Raw genomic sequence first — 15,000 nt, forward strand, 5'->3', positions numbered from 1 at the left:
GGCGCTGTCCTGCGCCCGTTCGCCCCTACAAAGGAGGCAGTAGCCGTCGCCGCTCTAGCACCACCAACCCCGGCGTCAACCCTCGCTTCGCCGTGCGCCGCAGGCAGGCGGGGAAGGTGCGCAGCATCGACACACACCTGCTGGGGCCTTCCATGCTGCTGGCCAGCGTCATCCAGATGAGCGAAGAGGTGGGCGGCCGACAGGCACCCGCGACCGAGCAGCAGGTGGAGCTGAAGGTCAGCCAGGGCCTGCCGGAGGAGGAAAGCGACAGCGAATCAGAGGACAGCTCAGGATCTATCAGCCAATCAGAGGACAGCCCTGGCTCCTCGGAGGTGGAGGTGTCTGACCGGGAGTTTGAGGACACGTCGGCGTGGAAACGGAGGCAGAGCCAGCCCCTGGCCACGCTGATGGAGTGTGTGCCCGCACGCCCACTGATACGCACGCCACGGTGCCTGCGACGCAACTCCTCTCTCGTCGTGACCGCGGGTTACCATGGCAGCCAGGGTAGGCAGCGCCGCGTCTCCACCATCGCCAAAGCAGGGAGCCCGTGGCCTGGGCGGGGCCTGCCGTTGCCTGCGAGTCGCCGCAGATCTGGGTGCCATGGCAACATTGGCCCTCTGCTGGGGGGCTACTATGACCCGCGTCAGGAGTCATGGAGGGGGTTCCTCTCGTATGTAGCCGAACCCTAACCCTAAACCCTAAACCCTAACGCAGCCTTACCAAACTACACCACACCCTAACTCTAACACTGCTGTTGATCAGGTGGATGTACTCATTAACGGGGACGTGCACAGGAGGGGGCTAAGGTTGCTCGGGCAACTGCCCGTTTGCCCTCCTCGACTGAAGTTGCCCCTCCGAAGGAAATATATATATTTTTAAAATAGTACTACGGCTGCAGAACTTCATGTATGCCTAGATAAAATAATCGCGGAATATGCGATCAGGGGACGGGGGCGTGGCAGCGGCGGTTAGTGAGAGTTTAAAATGATTTTGGCAAAATTTGCCATCAGGGGACGGAATGGCAGCTGCGGAGCAACTGCCCTTCAAAATTCCTGTGCACGTCCTTGCCATTAACACTGCATTTGTTTTAATTTAAATAGTTCATTATATCATATCTTTTCATGATCATGAGCAGTTTACCACTCAGTGTTTTGTTTACGCTAAATGTTCCGAGCAAAGCTAGTGTCTGCAGCAGGTGAACATGAAGTGGGATGTCATGTGTGTGTGTGTGTGTGTGTGTGTGAGTGTGTGTGTGGGTATCATATCTGCTAGAGTACCTTACCTGTCCAGGCGTTAGATCCAGTGGGATGCCATGTGTGTATGTGTGTGTGTGTGTGTGTGTGGGTATCATATCTGCTAGAGTTCCAAATCTGCACAGGAGTTAGATCCAGTAGGATGGCGTGTGTGTGTGTGTGTGTGTGTGTGTGTGTGAGTGTGTGTGTGGGTATCATATCTGCTAGAGTACCTTACCTGTCCAGGCGTTAGATCCAGTGGGATGCCATGTGTGTATGTGTGTGTGTGTGTGTGTGTGGGTATCATATCTGCTAGAGTTCCAAATCTGCACAGGAGTTAGATCCAGTAGGATGGCGTGTGTGTGTGTGTGTGTGTGTGTGTGTGTGTGTGTGTGTGTGGGTATCATATCTGCTAGAGTACTCTATCTGATCCAGTAGGATGTCATGTGTGTGTGGGTATCGTATCTTCTAGAGTACCTTATCTGTACAGGCGTAAGAGTGTTAGATCCAGTGGGATGCCGTGTGTGTGTGTGTGTGTGTGTGTGGGTAACTTATCTGCTAGAGTACCTTATCTGATCCAGTAGGATGTCATGTGTGTGTGTGTGTGTGTGTGTGTGTGTGGGTATCATATCTGCTAGAGTACCTTATCTGCACAGGCATTACAGTCGGATGTTATGTGTGTGTGTGTGTGTGTTCGTATCGTATCTGCTAGAGTACCTAATCTGATTCAGTAGGATGTCATGTGTGTGTGTGTGTGTGTGTGTGTGTGTGTGGGTATCATATCTGCTAGAGTACCTGATCTATACAGGCATTACATCAAGTGGGAATGATTCCGTCCTCTCTGCACCACTGCTTTATGTCCGGAGAATGAGGATATATAGAACGTTGAATAACTCGATTATTAGAGATTAGAGAACCTCGCGTCCTACGTGTTCAGTCGCAGGGAAATTAACCCTGACACATAATTATGAAACATTTTATTCTCATAATGAGCTCAATCTAGTGTCATGCGTCTGGGTTATGGTTAGGGTGTGTTTCCTGTTTTGTAAAAAAAACGTAATGTCAGGTGTCTGTTTCCTGTTGTTTCTCGCTAAGTAACTGTAATTGGGCTGATGGAAATCAGATGTGTGAGTCTGACCTGCAGCAGTGTTAGCAACTGTAAACAGAAATAGTTTCTGAGAGACTAGGAGGCTGATAAAAAAATGAGTGCAAAAAGGATGTAAGGAAGCAAAACGCCCAGACACCATCTCACAGATGGATTCACTCATCTACACACACATCGACACACATTTTATGGTTTAAGGGGGGGGGGGTTGTTGATGCTGATGGGGAATGTTGTAGTTGTGTGTTGGGGGGGGGGAAGTTGTAGCTGTGTGAGGGGGATGTTGTAGTAGTGTGTGATGTAGTTGTGTGTGTTTGGGGTGTGTTGTTGTACCAGTGTGTAATGAAGCAAAACACCCAGACACCATCTCACACATGGACTCACACATCTACACACACATCGACACACATATCTAAGACTTATGATGCTGATGGGGAATGTTGTAGTTTTGTGTGTGTGTGTGGGGGGGGGGTTGTAGCTGTGTGTGGGGGATGTTGTAGTAGTGTGTGATGCGCGGCGTTGGGGTGTGTGTGTGTGTGTGTGAAGGGGGGGGGGGGGGGGTTGTAGTAGTGTGTGTTGGGGTGTGATGTAGTTGTGTGTGTTGTGGGGGTGTTGTTGTAGTAGTGCATGTTGGGGTGTGTTGTTGTAGTAGTGTGTGATGAGCGGTGTTTTAGTTGTGTGTGTGTGTGTGTGAGGGGGGGGGTGTTGTAGTAGTTCATGTTGTGTTGTGTTGTTGTAGTAGTGTGTGATGAGCGGTGTTTTAGTTGTGTGTGAGCAGCGAGAAGGCGTGAGGACGCTGGAGGATACTCCTCACGGAGAGCAGCGCTGATTGTGCTCATTAGCAGACAAACAGAGAGAAGCTGCTGCTGCTAACTGACTCATCGATGGCATTGATCTCCCAGCTGGTCGCCCTGCCTGGTGCCTGTTGCTAGGCTTCAAGTATTGCACCAGGGGTGCGTGCGGGCAAAAATGTATGATAAGTGTGACATCTCCTGTTTGCCACCTCCAGAGATCTGCTCATCACGGACCCAGGACTGGAGCTGGTTCTGCTTGTGTCTCAGTATGGAGTATTGGTCAAAGCTAGCAGTCTAACCACTAAAAAGGCTTGCAAACCCCTAACTTTACAAATACGTACGACAGCGCAGCTAGCACTGATAAAGGCTGCATTTTTGTTGGGTGATCAGACGGACCACAGCACCTCTATAGTGCGCAGGCGGCTAGTTGGAACGACAGGTGTGTTTATCTGTGCCACACTTGCCAATTTCCCACATGGGTTAAAGTTATGGCACAGTGCCAAGCCCTTTTAGATCCGAAAACAGATAATTATGGAAAATATTCTTGCGTATATTCAGGTAGCAAGAATATGGCTATTTGTATGTATGTATATAAATATACGCATACATATACGTATATATATATATATATATATATATATATATATGTAAGTTTGTTTGCATACACAGCCATAAGAAACTCTTTATTTTGTATTAATCAAGTAGACCTACTTAATACAAATCTTTGTTTACACTCTGGTTCCCTGAAGTGTCAGCTTAATAATGAGGCCGTGTTACTTTGAAAAAGCACTGCAATGAATAGGCTATTTGTTTTCTTTTCATGTCATCGTCACGATCTTTAGGACTAATTTGGCAATTTGACACAATTACCAAACAACGGTGTCCGACCGAACTCGTGCCTAGAACTCGATAGGCTATGTTTCTAAGCATCTTGTACCATGATCTCGGATGTATTCCATTTGTGTTTTGTTTGTGAGCACGTATTTTGTTCGTTTTGATCTGTAAGTAACATATTTTGGTGGAGACTGAAAACGAAATTTGTATCGGTTGTGGTAGTTAATATGTACATTTTTTATATATGAATTAATTTATGTATTTATTTATTTATTTTGAGAACCCACGTTCCCTCTATTTTTTCTCACATTTCAGGCACAGAAATGTTCCTTTATTTAAGCACTGATACCATGAAAGTTTATTTGAAGATAATACCCGTACTAGCTGCTTACAAAAACATGCTTCAGAAAGTGGCAAATTGTTGTGTATGTGGGTGTAAAAGGTTAGCTGTGAGTTCACAGTGTCTTAGCACTTTAGCGGAGGACTCTTTAAAAGCCCTTTGCACCATTTCTGTCCTCAGGAAAGCCATTGCCAAGTCAGGCCAACACCTGGCCCAGAGCTGCGCCACTCTTCCTGCCAAGAGCAGCCCTACTCAGGAGATCTGCAACGTCGTAGACTGGAGTGTAGGTTTCAGAGTGCTCAACCCGCACCCTCACCCTCACCCTCACCCTCACCCTCACCCTCACCCTCACCCTCACCCTCAACCTCACTCTCACTCTCACTCTCACACTCACCCTCACACTCACCCTCACCCTTGCCATCGCCCCTCACCATCACCCTCACCCTCACCCTCACTCCCACCCTCACCCTCACCCTCACTCTAACCCTCACCCTCACCCTCAACCTCACCCTCACTCCCGACCTCACCCTAACCCTCACCCGCACCCTCACCCTCACCCTCACTCTCACCCTCACCCTCACCCGCACTCTAACCCTCACCCTCACTCTCACTCCCACTCTCACCCTCACTCTCACCCTCACTCTCACCCTCACTCTCACCCTCACCCGCACTCTAACCCTTACTCTTACTCCCACCCCCACCCTCACCCTCACCCGCACTCTAACCCTTACTCTTACTCCCACCCACACCCTCACCCTCACTCCCGACCTCACCCTCACCCTCACTCCCACTCTCACTCCCACTCTCACCCTCACTTCCACCCCCACCCCCACCCTCACCCCCACTCTCACCCTCACCCCCACCCTCACCCCCACTCTCACCCTCACCCTCCCCCTCACCTTCACCCTCACCCTCACTCATGATCTACTACATATTAACTACTACACATGAACTATTACACATGAACTGCTACACATGAACTACTACACATGAACTATTACACATGAACTGCTACACATGAACTACTACACATGAACTATTACACATGAACTACTACACATGAACTATTACACATGAACTGCTACACATGAACTATTACACATGAACTGCTACACATGAACTATTACACATGAACTGCTACACATGAACTACTACACATGAACTACTACACATGAACTATTACACATGAACTACTACATGAACTGCTACACATAAGCTGTGGACCCTGCAAGTGTGACCCTTCTTCTTTGTTGGGCAGGAGAACGCTACGTATGGCCAGCACGTCTGGTTTGAGAGCAGTGTGACAGGGGACTTCTGCTATGTGGGAGAGCAGTACTGCTTTGCCAAGTCCTTGGTGAGTGAGTGAGTGAGGGAGCAAGTGAGTGAGTGAGTGAGTGAGTGAGTAAGTGACTGACTGACTGACTGACTGACTGACTGAGGGAGCGAGTGAGTGAGTGAGTGACTGAGTGAATGAGTGAGTAAGTGACTGACTGACTGACTGACTGACTGACTGACTGACTGACTGACTGAGGGAGTGACTGAGTGAGTGAGTGACTGAGTGAGTGACTGACTGACTGACTGACTGACTAAGTGACTGACTGACTGACTGACTGACTGACTGACTGAGGGAGTGACTGAGTGAGTGAGTGACTGAGTGAGTGACTGACTGACTGACTGACTGACTGACAGTGATTCAGTAAGTTTCTTGTTTAATAACTTGAGAACACAGTTCAGGCCTGCCCTCTGCTGGTGGAAAACATGAACAAGACCCACCTCAACCACCTCAGCCAAACTTTTACAAGTTCAAAAACACACAATTCATGGGTCTTCCTTTTCTGTATTTAGTAATAAACTCCACTGTGTAACAATACAATCAATAATAAAGTTTTTTCTTTCGACAGCAAAAATCTATGGCTCGCTATAAATGTGCTGCTTGCAAAATTGCAGTTCACATAGACTGCATGGAGCAGTTAGAAAAGGTACCTGTAGACAAAACTCTTTACTTTCAATAGTCAATATTATTTTTATTGTTGCTACTGCTGATGATGGATACATCTGTGAAATTAGGGTTTTTGATGTTTTGCCTCTGATTAATGTTCTTTTCCATCTAGATTAACTTCAGGTGTAAACCCTCCTTCAGAGACCCAGGGACTAGAAACATTCGAGAGGTGATGATCTATGAACACACACACACTCACATTCTACTGGGATGCTCCAAACTGATCTCTGAACACACACACACACACACACACACACACACACACACACACACACACACACACACACACACACACACACACACAAACGCGCGCACACACACACACACACACACACACACACACACACACACACACACGTCCTTAATAGGTTTCTAGAGTTATTGCATGTTTTCCTTGATGATGATGATGCGGTGTGATGATGATGATGGTGATGAAGGTGGTGGTGATGATGATGATGATTGTGATGATGATGTGTGTGTTCTGTCTCAGCCGAGTGTGGTCCGTCATCACTGGGTCCACCGGAGACGACAAGACGGGAAGTGTAGGCAGTGTGGCCGGGTAAGAGTGCACCTGTGTGTGTGTGTGTGTGTGTGTATGTGTGTATGTGTGTGTGTGTGTGTGTGTGTGTGTGTGTGTGTGTGTGTGTGTGAATGCAAGTGTGTAAATGTGAGTGTGTGTGTGAGTGTGTGCCTGTCCATATATGAGTGCCTGTGACTTAAACTGACTGCTGCTGTATACAACAGAAATGTTGTAGTTCTCAGTGGAAATATTAATAGAGGACGGACCTGCTCGTGTCTGCTTCTTCAACAGGGGTTTCAGCAGAAGTTTGCCTTTCACAGTAAAGAGATTGTTGCCATCAGTTGCTCTTGGTGTAAGCAGGCGGTACGTATGCACACACACACACATACACAGAACCCTAATCACAAAACACACACACACACACGTCACTGTCATGTCAGTGTCCTCTACCTCGTCTCATACAGTATGGTACCATAGTTAAGTTCTCTCTCTGGTCTAAAGTGCCATAGTAAAGTTCTCTCTCTCTCTCTCTCTCGCTCTCTCTCTGTTCCGAAGTACCAAAGTAAAGTTATCCCTCTCTCTCTGGTCTGTAGTACCACAGTAAAGTTCTCTCTCTCTCTCTCTCTCTCTCTCTCTGTTCCGAAGTACCAAAGTAAAGTTATCCCTCTCTCTCTGGTCTGTAGTACCACAGTAAAGTTCTCTCTCTCTCTCTCTCTCTCTCTCTGTTCCGAAGTACCAAAGTAAAGTTATCCCTCTCTCTCTGGTCTGTAGTACCACAGTAAAGTTCTCTCTCTCTCCCTCTCTCTATCTCTCTCTCTCTCTCTCTCTCTCTTGCAGTACCATAATAAAGTGAGCTGTTTCATGCTGCAGCAGATTGAGGAGCCGTGTTCCTTGGGGGCTCATGCCGCCGTTATTGTGCCTCCAACCTGGGTAGTCCGCATCCGCAAGGTACAGCTAGCCCTCTTGTGCTAGCGCTCTCATGTTAGCGCTCTCATGTTAGCGCTCTCATGTTAGTGCTCTCGTGCTAGCGCTCTCATGTTAGCGCTCTCATGTTAGTGCTCTCGTGCTGTCGCTCTCATGTTAGCGCTCTCGTGCAAGCACTCTCATGTTAGCGCTCTCGTGCTAGCGCTCTCATGTTAGCACTCTCGTGCTAGCGCTTTCATGCGCTCTCATGTTAGCACTCTCGTGCTAGCGCTTTCATGTTAGCACTCTCGTGCTAGCGCTTTCATGTTAGCGCTCTCGTGCAAGCGCTCTCATGTTAGCGCTCTCGTGCTAGCGCTCTCATGTTAGCGCTCTCGTGCAAGCGCTCATGGGTTTGATTTCTCACTTTTGGATTATTCTGAGATAAAAAAGGTGTTTGTAGGCTGTCGTTTATATGATAACACATATCGCTGGCATGCTTGCACCCATTCACAAATCTACACTGGTCAGCTTGAGCTTGGCAGGACATGAGGACTAACTGTGTTGTATGTTTTATCGTTTTAGGCTTCCTTAAAAGCAAGCAAGAAGAAAAAGAGGTCGGTGAAGTCCAAGGCCATTAAGAAGGGAGTAGAGGTAAGAAATAACTGCCACTAAAACAAGCATTGTGTCACTGATATGTAGGTTGTCTAACTGTACCCCTATGCGTGTGTGTGGTAACTACCCTGTACGTGTGTTTGGTAACCGTACCCTATACGTGTGTGTGGTAACTACCCTATACGTGTGTTTGGGAACTGTAACCCTATATGTGTGTTTGGTAACTGTAACCCTATACGTGTGTTTGGGAACTGTAACCCTATACGTGTGTGTGGTAACTGTAACCCTATACGTGTGTTTGGTAACTGTAACCCTATACGTGTGTTTGGTAACTGTAACCCTATACGTGTGTTTGGTAACTGTAACCCTATACGTGTGTTTGGTAACTGTAACCCTATACGTGTGTTGGGTAACTGTAACCCTATACGTGTGTGTGGTAACTGTAACCCTATACGTGTGTTTGGTAACTGTAACCCTATACGTGTGTTTGGTAACTGTACCCCTATACGTGTGTTTGGTAACTGTACCCTATACGTGTGTGTGGTAACTGTAACCATATACGTGTGTGTGGCAACCCTATACATGTGTTTTGGTAACTGTACCCTTTACGTGTGTGTGTGTGGTAACTTAAACCCTATACGTGTGTGTGGTCACTCTACCCTAGGAAGGGAAATGGAGACACTTCATCATCAAGCCCATCCCTTCCCAGCACATGACGCCACTGATTGTGTTTGTGAACCCAAAGAGTGGAGGAAATCAGGTCAGCATCTGACGGACATAAAGGGATCCATTTAATGTTGGTTCTAGTTAAGTCGGTTCTAGTTGCCTTAGTTCTGTCTGTTTATAGATGAATTAGCCTGATGTCATGTGTTGCTATTTACTGACTCTTTTAGGGCACCAAAATCATTCGATCTTTCATGTGGTATTTGAACCCTCGCCAAGTGTTTGACCTGAGTCTCGGCGGGCCCAAGGATGGGTGAGTAACGTTAATAACCATCTGTGTTGGATTCTGAGCCTAAATAGCTTGGGGGAGGAACGATAATAACCACCTGTGTTGGATTCTGAGCCTAAATAGTTCGGGGGAGGAACGTTAATAACCACCTGTGTTCGATTCTGAGCCTAAATAGCTTGGGGGAGGAACGTTAATGTTGTTTATAGACCAGCGACCTGTGTTGGATAAAGGCCTAAATAGCTTGCAGTGGCGTGGACTCTTTTCTTAAATGGATAAGTGCAGATGGCCTCCTGTTAGGGTCTTTTTTCTGGGGGCAGTTTTGGGCGGCCATTCATGCCCCTTTTTTAATTTTTGGTTTTTATTTTGGGCTTTTTTTGCCTTTAATCGATAGTGCAGTAGAGAGTGGGACAGGAAATTAGTGGGAGAAGTGGTGGGGACTGGACAGGAGAAACGACAACGGGCCGGATTCGAACCCGTGTCCCCCCATGGGCATCAAGCCCCTATGTGGTCGGGACTACTGCTTGCGCCACAGTGCCCCATTCATGTCCCTTAAATCAACTGTGAAGACCAGAGGTGGGCAATCTACATCAGGTATTCTGACCAACCGACCCAGGTTAACATAATGGGTTTGGCCCTGGTCACAAATAAATGACTACACTCCTGCCTTTCTGTGTACTCATGGAGATTTACACACGGTAGGGTAGTGGCAAACCAAGACAACCGATGTGGGATAATCTAGTCAGAGCAGCAGCAACCTCCCAAGCCCTGTACGACATGTTAGAGGTGGGAAGCCTTAGACCCCCAAATACAACAGATACTGTACGACACGATAGAGGTGAGAAGAAACCCCAAATACAACAGACCCTCTATGTTCTCCTGGCTTGGCCTTGTAACTCAGTACTATAATTGCAATGATTTAATCACAAGACATCATTAAGAAAGAGAGCAAAGAGATCAAGCGAAATACATCAAAATACGCGTCTCTTTAGGTGTCCGGGAGTAAGGTGTACTAACTGAACAGCACTGTACCTACTGGCTACTGTCACGACACCAAAGAGAGGCCCAAGATATGGCTATTTAGTTTTTTAGGATTAACTGTACCTTAAGTACTAACTTTAACTTGTGTTGTGTAATAAGTTCATCATTTCTAATGCCTGCTGTCTGTAGGCTGGAGATGTACCGGAAAGTGCCCAACCTGCGAGTTCTGGCTTGTGGAGGAGATGGAACTGTGAGTACGACTCTTAATAAACTATGGAACTGAGTAAGACTCTTACTAAACTGTGAACCGTTAGTATGACTCTTACTTAACTGTGAGTACGACTCTTACTAAACTGTGGAACTGTAAGTACAACTCGTCTTACTAATCTGTGAGTACGACTCTTACTAAACTGTAAGTACGACTCTTTCTAAATTATGGAACTGTGAGTACGACTCTTACTAAACTGTGAGTACGACTCTTACTAAACTGTGTAACTGTAGATACGACTCTTACTAAACTTTCCTTTACCTTACCTCTGCAGGTGGGATGGATCCTGTCGGTGCTGGACCAGCTCCAGATCAGCCCTCCCGTGGCCGTCCTGCCGCTAGGAACCGGCAACGATCTGGCCAGAACCCTCAACTGGGGAGGGGTAAAGAGCCTTGCTTGGCATCCACTTGTTTACTACAGGCTTTATAAACGTTTAGGAGCTTCTGGCAGTTTCCTTATCAGTTAGCTTTCAGGAGTTACGCAGCAAGAGAGCTGCCCTGCAGAGAAGAGATAGAGAGATAGAGAAGGAGAGTGAGAGATAGAGAAGGAGAGTGAGAGATAGTGAAGGAGAGTGAGAGATAGAGAAGGAGATTGAGAGAGGAGTAGAGAGTGAGAGATAGAGAAGGAGATTGAGAGAGGAGTAGAGAGTGAGAGATAGAGAAGGAGATTGAGAGAGGAGTAGAGAGTGAGAGATAGAGAAGGAGATTGAGAGAGGAGTAGAGAGTGAGAGATAGAGAAGGAGATTGAGAGAGGAGTAGAGAGTGAGAGATAGAGAAGGAGATTGAGAGAGGAGTAGAGAGTGAGAGATAGAGAAGGAGATTGAGAGAGGAGTAGAGAGTGAGAGATAGAGAAGGAGATTGAGAGAGGAGTAGAGAGTGAGAGATAGAGAAGGAGATTGAGAGAGGAGTAGAGAGTGAGAGATAGAGAAGGAGATTGAGAGAGGAGTAGAGAGTGAGAGATAGAGAAGGAGATTGAGAGAGGAGTAGAGAGTGAGAGATAGAGAAGGAGATTGAGAGAGGAGTAGAGAGTGAGAGATAGAGAAGGAGATTGAGAGAGGAGTAGAGAGTGAGAGATAGAGAAGGAGATTGAGAGAGGAGTAGAGAGTGAGAGATAGAGAAGGAGATTGAGAGAGGAGAAGAAAGTGAGAGATAGAGAAGGAGATTGAGAGAGGAGTAGAGAGTGAGAGATAGAGAAGGAGATTGAGAGAGGAGTAGAGAGTGAGAGATAGAGAAGGAGATTGAGAGAGGAGTAGAGAGTGAGAGATAGAGAAGGAGATTGAGAGAGGAGAAGAAAGTGAGAGATAGAGAAGGAGATTGAGAGAGGAGTAGAGAGTGAGAGATAGAGAAGGAGATTGAGAGAGGAGTAGAGAGTGAGAGATAGAGAAGGAGATTGAAAGAGGAGTAGAGAGTGAGAGATAGAGAAGGAGATTGAGAGAGGAGTAGAGAGTGAGAGATAGAGAAGGAGATTGAGAGAGGAGTAGAGAGTGAGAGATAGAGAAGGAGATTGAGAGAGGAGTAGAGAGTGAGATATAGAGAAGGAGATTGAGAGAGGAGTAGAGAGTGAGAGATAGAGAAGGAGATTGAGAGAGGAGTAGAGAGTGAGAGATAGAGAAGGAGATTGAGAGAGGAGTAGAGAGTGAGAGATAGAGAAGGAGATTGAGAGAGGAGAAGAAAGTGAGAGATAGAGAAGGAGATTGAGAAAGAGATTGAGAGAGGAGTAGAGAGTGAGAGATAGAGAAGGAGATTGAGAGAGGAGTAGAGAGTGAGAGATAGAGAAAGAGATTGAGAGGGGAGTAGAGAGTGAGAGATAGAGAAAGAGATTGAGAGGGGAGTAGAGAGTGAGAGATAGAGAAAGTGCTCTACTCAGAGCTGCTGCAGAAGTGTCACAGGTTGCTGTGAGCTGCACTTGACACCGACCGCTGCTGTCTCTCTCAGAGCTACACAATGCTCATTTCACACACACTCACACGCACACACACACACACACACACATTTATACATGTTTAGGAGCTTCCCGCAGTTTCCATACCAGTTGGCTGTCTGGAGTTACGCAGCAAGAGATATGCCCTGCTCTACTCAAAGCTGCTGCAGAAGTGTCACAGGGTTGGTGTGAGCTGCACTTGACGCTGACCGCTGCTGTCTCTCCCAGGGCTACACAGACGAGCCGGTGTCAAAGATCCTCTCCCACGTGGAGGACGGGAACGTCGTCCAGCTGGACAGATGGAACCTCCAGGTGGAGCCGAACCTGGAGGCCAGTCAGGAGAAGGAGGATGAGCATCAGGCACACAAGGTCAGCTCCTGATCTGCTCCACACACACACACACACACACACACACACACACACACACACACACACACTCACACACACACACCGACACACACACACACACACACACACACACACACACACACCAACACACACATACCAACACAAACACACACACGCACCAACACACACATACACAAACAAACACCTACATACAGACCTACCACACAGCACAAAAAAAAATGCTCGTTTCACACACACATACACACACCTACAGCACAGCACAGGCTAACTGCTGTTCTTTCTCCATACACACAGACACACACACACACACACACACACACACACACACACACACACCTACTGTACAGCTTGATTTTGTCCAGACAGGAGTGCCAGAGAGCTGGAGGCTGAGTGTCTCTCTCTCTCTCACACACACACACACACACACTCCCCCCCCCCCACACACACACACACACCTCCCAGAGAGCTTTGTTGCTTGGACCCAGTGTTGTTCAACATGACTACTTGTAACGTGTGCAGAAGTGATGTTCTCTAGGCTCCTGGAGTCATGATGTCATTTCCTGTGTCTGAACTGATTCTCCCATTCCAGCTTCCTATTGACGTCTTCAACAACTACTTCAGCCTGGGCTTTGACGCTAATGTGACCTTGGAGTTCCATGAGTCTCGAGGTTAGTTCAAACCACTCTTCAGTTTGCATGTATACCGATAATATCGTGTTTGTGTTACGTTGTTTAACGTTTATTAAATAATACTGTGTTAAACATTTATTAGATAATATTGTGTTAAACATTTATTAAATACAGTGTTAAACGTTTATTAGTTAAAACAGTGTTAAACAGTGTTAAACTCAGTGATGTCCCTACACGTACCGGTATGTGTCCTACACGTATGTGCTCTTACACGTATGTGCCCTATACGTATGTGCCCTGCCACTGAACACTGAACTAGTACTGACTTCTCTCCATTCTTCTCAAGCTAGGCTTGCATAAACCCTTACCCTAACCTTAGTAGGCTTTCATAAACCCAACCCTAACCTTTGTAGGCTTACATAACCCTTACCCTAACTTTAGTAGGCTTTCATAAACCCTAACCCTAACTTTAGTAGGCTTTCATAAACCCTAACCCTAACCTTTGTAGGCTTACATAAACCTTTAGACTAACTAACGGGCAGATAGTGAGTTTGCTAGGTAGGTCTGTACTAAACAAATCCCTCTTCTGCCCCCATCTACCAGAGGCCAACCCAGAGAAGTTTAACAGTCGCTTTCGGAATAAGATGTTCTATGCAGGAGTAAGTATAAGATGTTTTTATGCAGGAGTAAGAATAAGATGTTTTTATGCAGGAGTCAGTTGGTGTTAATGGTCTCCAGCTGTTCTAGCTCTTCATTACGGCAGCCATGTCTCTGTGGTGTGACTCATCTCCTGTCTCTGTGTTCGTCTCAGACGGCCTTCTCAGACTTCCTGATGCGCAGCTCCAAAGACCTCACAAAGCACATCCAAGTGGTGGTGAGTGGAACACACACACACACACACACACACACACACACACACACACACACACACACACACACACACACACACACACACACACACACACACACACACACACACACACACACACACACACACACATACATACATACACACACACCTTTATAAAGACCTAACATTATCCTTACACACACACACTGATAGGAGAAATTCATTCAAGTTACCTCAGGACTCCGGAGTTACATAAAGGTATATTTTTTAAACAACAACAACAAGCTTGTTGGGCTCACCCACGTCCTGGCAGGTCAGAAAGAAGCACGGGCCCTCTCTCAGAGTTGAAGCACTAACTCATAGTACAGTTCGACCCTTCTTATCAGCTCGGACCCAAACATGCTCCACACACACACATCCACACACACACACACACACACACACACACCTACATAAATACCTACTGCTGCTACGCTTCTTTACACACACAGACATACCGTTATACTTTTACGTTCACAAACACACACACACACGCCTACATACAGACCTACAATTGTACTTCTACACACACTATCCTCTCTCTGTTAGTGTAATCACCCTCTCTCTTCTCTCCTTTGACCCCTCTGCTGTTGTGATGACCCACTATCCCATCTTTGACCCCTCTGCTGTTAGTGTGATGGCATCGATCTCACCAGTAA

At 46.8% G+C, this 15,000-nt stretch overlaps 1 protein-coding gene across 1 annotated transcript in view; it reads left to right on the forward strand.

The window, feature by feature from the left end:
• The window catches only part of dgkzb (diacylglycerol kinase, zeta b), a gene marked incomplete at both ends in the record, with an annotated part of 28,229 nt that overhangs the window by 202 nt on the left and 13,027 nt on the right, over positions 1 to 15,000 (forward strand). The window contains 18 exons of the mRNA XM_080847046.1: positions 1 to 670; positions 4,483 to 4,585; positions 5,561 to 5,656; positions 6,204 to 6,281; positions 6,414 to 6,470; positions 6,792 to 6,860; positions 7,113 to 7,184; positions 7,659 to 7,769; positions 8,307 to 8,375; positions 9,001 to 9,096; positions 9,230 to 9,312; positions 10,456 to 10,516; positions 10,809 to 10,916; positions 12,683 to 12,823; positions 13,413 to 13,491; positions 14,056 to 14,111; positions 14,264 to 14,326; positions 14,975 to 15,000. The exon at positions 1 to 670 is cut by the window's left edge and continues 202 nt beyond it; the exon at positions 14,975 to 15,000 is cut by the window's right edge and continues 48 nt beyond it. Coding sequence (XP_080703172.1) covers positions 1 to 670; positions 4,483 to 4,585; positions 5,561 to 5,656; positions 6,204 to 6,281; positions 6,414 to 6,470; positions 6,792 to 6,860; positions 7,113 to 7,184; positions 7,659 to 7,769; positions 8,307 to 8,375; positions 9,001 to 9,096; positions 9,230 to 9,312; positions 10,456 to 10,516; positions 10,809 to 10,916; positions 12,683 to 12,823; positions 13,413 to 13,491; positions 14,056 to 14,111; positions 14,264 to 14,326; positions 14,975 to 15,000 — 2,038 coding nt within the window. The remainder of the gene's footprint in view (positions 671 to 4,482; positions 4,586 to 5,560; positions 5,657 to 6,203; positions 6,282 to 6,413; positions 6,471 to 6,791; positions 6,861 to 7,112; positions 7,185 to 7,658; positions 7,770 to 8,306; positions 8,376 to 9,000; positions 9,097 to 9,229; positions 9,313 to 10,455; positions 10,517 to 10,808; positions 10,917 to 12,682; positions 12,824 to 13,412; positions 13,492 to 14,055; positions 14,112 to 14,263; positions 14,327 to 14,974) is intronic.

Source organism: Sprattus sprattus (assembly GCF_963457725.1).
Source record: "Sprattus sprattus genome assembly, chromosome: 11".
NCBI classification, from domain to species: domain Eukaryota; kingdom Metazoa; phylum Chordata; class Actinopteri; order Clupeiformes; family Clupeidae; genus Sprattus; species Sprattus sprattus.